The following is a 5743-nucleotide window of genomic DNA, read 5'->3' on the forward strand; positions in this document are numbered from 1 at the left end:
CTCACCTGCTGACCTCATTAGACACCAGGGAGCCAATGGCGGCAAATTGCTCCAGGGACATGGAGGAGGCCCTGCTGATGGGAGTCAGAAATAATCACACCTGAGTCAGAAATAATCACACATAGAATCACATACACAATATATATTTATTTACCTGGCTGGTTCTGCAAGTTTCCTCTTCACTCAGCCTCAGAGCTTTGCATGTATGTCTAAGATGTTCCCTCTGATTGTTATCTTCCTTCTCCTGCAGCTTCCTGCATTAGTGTGTAATTTAGATTACGAAGACTGCCTTCACCAAAGGAGCACCAGTGTGCACAAGGATGGAGACGTGGTGATTGGGGGTTTTTTCTCTCTTTATGCCCATATATACTACACTGGTATCTTCAACATAAAGCCTCTTAAGGATTTCTATACCATGCCGTAAGTGTCCTCTTCATTTACTTATTTTCTTCCTGCTTATTGAAGGTGGATAACAGCCAGGGATCTATGGATAGATGCTTCATTATTCTCTATAATGTTATACTGTTCTTCCCACCCACACATGCACAAGAGGACTACCTATAATTTGTTTTTGTTTTTCCTAGCCTCTTTTTCAACTTTTGAAAGGGGAAAGAGAATATCCTTTGTTCTATTTTCTTAGCTCCTTGTTTTCAGTGCTGGAACCTGAGAGAGATGACACTCTCCACCTTATCCCATGATCCATTCCTTTCCACCTGCTGAGATGCCATGGCATGGTGTTAAAACAACTGATGTTCTGCAGAAAAACAGCGCAAGTCCTTGGACTGAATTGAATGTTAAGTGGCCGTAACAAATTGTACAGCTGTATACAAAGGGTTTTATAGCTGTATGCAAAATTGTATAGCTACCTACCAAAGATTGCTGAGCTGCATACAATTGAGGGTTAGCTAATGTTTTTTAGTGATGCATAAAATTATGCATTAAATTCTTACTGTAGATATTCAGTTACTACTTCAAATAAACTAAGTTATCTCCTGCCAGGGGTATTTCATGATTCCTGGAACTGCAGGTTAGGCCAAGAATAAGGGATGAGTCATCCAGAGATTTTTACCCACCAGTGATTTTTTTAACTTACATACGTGTGTAGTTCCTGTTTTTCAATACTATCGTATCAGTTCTGTTACCATATATTCAATTAAATAATGAATATGGCAAAGTGTCAGAGAATGCTAGCAAATGACAGCTTCCCTCCTGAGAAAAGGGAAAGTGATTGACTTTGTCTTTTATAAGATGCTGGGCCCACAGTGCTCCTGGGTAGCTGCTGATTTTTGACAGCAGGGATAACAGTGTGAAGAATCTGAGCTTTTTCTTCTGTAGATGGTATCTCTAGCTACCTCATATTCCTTATAATCTTCAGATATTTGCTTATATTTCTATTCCTAGACACTTTCCCTATGTTTACATAGTTGGTGATACAGTATCTTATTTTGCTGTCTGGACTGGCAGCAAACTTCTGTGCTCAAGAAATAACCTCTGCTTCCGCCTCTTAAGCAGCTGGCATTACAGGCATTTGTCATTACATCCTGCATGAATGTTTTTCCATAGTTTTCCAAAATGTGTTAGACATGGTTACTGAAAAGCTTAATATGTAAACTTTGGTTCTGGTAGCTGCTGCTGGGCGTTTCTTCTTATCCAGTGACAGACCAGAAGGACGATTGAGTGATTGACTCATGGAAGTCTGCTCTGAATCTCCTGAAACCTGTAAAAGAATTAATTATTCGTGGCACTTATCAAAAATGGCAAGAAGAATTTTACTTGACTAAGGAAAAATCTTCAGTATAGGAACCGCTGCTCTGTGGCTTTGGTATGGGAAAGAAGGGTTGCAGAGAATTCTGAATTTTACATATGCTAATGGGAGTTTACAGCAGAAAAGCAGGATGCAGGTCACTGGATGGAATATTACTAAAATATCACACAGGAACAGTGAGGGATTCTGACTAAAATAATCTTAGAAGATTCTAACTAAAAGCATCCCAGTGTGATCAGACATCTCCTGATTACAGTGGAAGATGAGGAAATGATCACTATTGGGTGTTATCAGATTTCAAGAATAGTTCAAGGTTACTGGATCCAGGGTTTGTTTCTGTTCCTGAGAGGAGAGAAGCTACTTACTGTTCTGTTGTCCTTGGCTGTCCACTGTCATATGCTCAAGGAATCAGTCTGCCATTACAGTTGGCTCTGTTTGAGAGCCATACACTATAATCCCTGTCTATGACTGAAGTGAACATACTGCAATTTTTTAAGCTTTTATTCTCAGGCTGATCTATCCACTAGAAACAAGACTATAAGGACTCATGAGAAAGCTCGTATTCCTAAAATCAGAAGGAAAAGGAAAGAAGTTTTGGAAAAGAAATTTGTTTGCATATTAAAGTAAATACACGTTTACACCAAAATTACACTGCAAAAGTAACTTTAGTATTTAAAGCATGATATGGCTCAGGTATGGAAGTGCAGTGTGCATAATAGTTATACTGTATTTTTATAATACCATGTATCTTTTAGCTCACAAATATAAATGCATTCAAAGTAAGATATTCTATTTCTATTTTGTTCCAACAAATTTTCCTTACATAACAAGGTACATACAATATGTATATATATTCTACACATATATTCACGATAATTATTATGCCTCTATAATATTACAGCCTTCAAAATAATATAATTCAATTCTTACCAATTTTTGGATGTTGCACTATTTCTAATTAGCTTTTGAAGTGAAAAATTTTATCTTTTATTGGTTACTATTTCCTCCTTGCCTCTTTGATTATTTCATCTTTGTTAACTTGCTGAATATTTATTCTTTGGACTAGGAATTCAAAAATATTAAATTATTCTAATGCTAACACCGAAATATTATTTTTTTCACTCTATTATTTAAAATGTTCTTGGTGCACAGCTTCTTTAAGAAGATTTGTCCAACAACATTCAAAGCAGGCCAAACTTTATTAATATTGTTATAGGTATTTTTAACATAAGATCTTAAGAATTAGTGAATGGAATCATTGTCTGTGCCATTAATCATCTGTAAGGAGAGTGAACTTCTATGCCTGACCTTCATCTATTCTTGTTGTGACTCATTGTTATAGTTTTAAGTAATATCTGCATTTTCACTTGGAAGGGTTTCAGTATTATCTTTAATTATCAAATACTATATATATATGCAAGGTTATGTGTTTATACATATTTATATTATCAAATGATTAAATCAAATTGATTAATGTGCCCATCACCTCTGAGATCTCTTCATGTGGATGAAAGTAGACAGATTTTTACTGTTTTTACATTGACATAATAATATTAAGAAAATGTCTTCCTCCTGAACTAACTCATTCAGCCAGAAATACATTCTTGTTAACATCAAATGTTATATGTACTCCAATAAGCACATTCTTTTTCTCCTTGCAAAAATATAAGGATATTTTAAAATTATCAAATTTCCTAATTACCTATTTACCATACTCAAATTTTATTTTGAATATTTATAATAAGCTCAAATTACCTTCATAACAAGCACACTTTATTTTAACTCCCTATATTCCTCTTTTAAAAAGAAATTTGTAGAAATTTTTCTCAGTACTATGGATTGAATCATCCCTCTTCCCACTGAGCTGCATCCTAGGGCCATTTTTTGTTATTTTGAGATGCACACTTGATAAGTTGTTAAGCGGCCTAGACTGGGCTTCAACTTGAGTTCTGCTTCAGCCTTCCAAAGTGCTAGGATTACAAGTGTGCAAAACCATGCCTGGGTTTCAGTCTTATGCTTTAGAAGCAAAATAATCCATAAATCTATTCAGGCCCAATGTGTACTACAAATTTTATTTCAACTCTATTAAAATCTCATAGAAAATGATGTATAAATTCACTTTAATTTTTAACTTAGTCACTTTTGATAATTATGTTTTAATTTTCAAAACTAAAGCATGTCTATACAAAACATGAATGCAATAACTTAAGATTTCCTTCAAGAACTTGGTAGCGTCTCACTGTCTTGCTTAATACTATTAATGTTTATCCCTGAAATTGTTTTACTTCATCAGCCTTTCCTGCATAAGGCCTATTTTATTAATTTTTTTCCCAGAGAAAGAGATCTACTGATTATTTTGTTTTGGGTTGATTTTCTATTGTCAGTCCCTCAAACTAAATTATTTTCTATATTTTAAAATCATCTCTTCCCCTTGTTGAGGTAAAGGATTACTTTATGCACTCCTATTCTTCCTTTTTATTTCCTTGCCAATAAGCACGATGCCTACATATTTTTGCCCAGAGCCGGCTTTTGTCATCATCATGTTTCCTCTCTGTCCACATCTCTAGGGATCCTACCACTATTTTCTAATCAATGGTACTATTTTCTGTATGACCTAAGGGTAATTCATCACAGTGACTATTGATTTATGCATTGTCTGACTTACTCAATGAGTGTCATATATGTGCTATTTTTTTTTTATTTTAAGGATAAAAGGAGGGAAACATTAACAGACATACAACATTTTACGCTATTTAACACACAGTATTTCCAATACACCTGCTGATCTGATGAGATTATGATGCCTGAAATCATATCTCTTCTTGAGACTTTAGTAGCTGTTTATATTTAAGAACTTTCTTGGCTGTTGAAGCATAAAGCTACTTTATATTAATAGGTTTGGTCTGCTTTCAAAGTAGAAATTTTAGATTTATGAATGGAACTTTATATGTGTGACCCACATACATAAAATTAAAACAGGCAAACATTGTACATGGTCCCTTTATAGATATTTAAAGATGGGCAGCTGTTGTTCTTGTTGATCTCACAGTGGGGTTTAGGTATATATCAGATCATAATGATAAAATCTTTAACAAATGACTCTGTACAATTATGTGTAAGATTTTTAATCACTAATAGACTCTGACTTCTGTAATACTGTCTGCCTGGGGATGTGGGCTTAAAAAAACACGTTAGCATGACAAGTCTGGCTCTTTCTGAAATCTCTTAATTTCACTGAAACCATTGATACAAGCCCGCAGTCAGAAGCATTATGCTGTTGTCTTCCCAGTGTTGGGTGAAAGTGTTAATCTGCTTTCAGTTTTTTCCTTTCTCTCCAAATCCAATCAAAGTATAATTCAAATTTTTTTATAATGGCAATTTTAAATTTTCAGTTCTTCCTTCAGCTAATTTTCATTCAGCATACTTTTTATTTTATTTTATTTTTTTTTTTTATTTTAAAGAGTAAAAGAAGGATAGCATAGTAATAGGGGGGCTTACCGAATTACAGACAAAGTGGTAGGAAATTATCAATGGTTGTTGTTTTACATATTGTTATCTACAAGGTAGTTTCTCAGGAAAACAAACAGACAAATAATAGTGAGTTACAGACAAAAGTGGTAGGAGATTATCAATAGTTGTTATACTATACTTTGGTATCTTCAAATTGGCTTCTAAAGAAACTAAATAGAGCTATACATGAGTGACCAATTGAATATTCATTGACTATTCTCAATGGTTGTCATAGGAAACACAATAATAAACATACATCCATTTATGAAATAGCATAGGAATAATACAAACATTACAGAGTTATGGACAGATTAGTAGGAATATATCAATGGCTGCTGTAAAACATGGTGGTATCTTCAAAGTGGTTTCTCAGGAAGACAGAGATACACAAGAAAGATCTAACAAGTAGTTACAGCCTAAGGGTTGTGAAAAATAGTGTATTACCTCCTCACCAGTGACTCCTTTCAC

At 34.4% G+C, this 5743-nt stretch overlaps 1 protein-coding gene across 1 annotated transcript in view; it reads left to right on the forward strand.

Moving 5' to 3' along the window:
- The first annotated feature begins 214 nt into the window (after positions 1–214).
- The window catches only part of LOC102003062 (vomeronasal type-2 receptor 116-like), an 18067-nt gene continuing 12538 nt past the window's right edge, over positions 215–5743 (forward strand). Inside the window, exon 1 of the mRNA XM_013507568.1 lies at positions 215–420. Coding sequence (XP_013363022.1) covers positions 215–420 — 206 coding nt within the window. The remainder of the gene's footprint in view (positions 421–5743) is intronic.

Source organism: Chinchilla lanigera, unplaced genomic scaffold (assembly GCF_000276665.1).
Source record: "Chinchilla lanigera isolate Chin_1 unplaced genomic scaffold, ChiLan1.0 scaffold00131, whole genome shotgun sequence".
Taxonomy (NCBI): domain Eukaryota; kingdom Metazoa; phylum Chordata; class Mammalia; order Rodentia; family Chinchillidae; genus Chinchilla; species Chinchilla lanigera.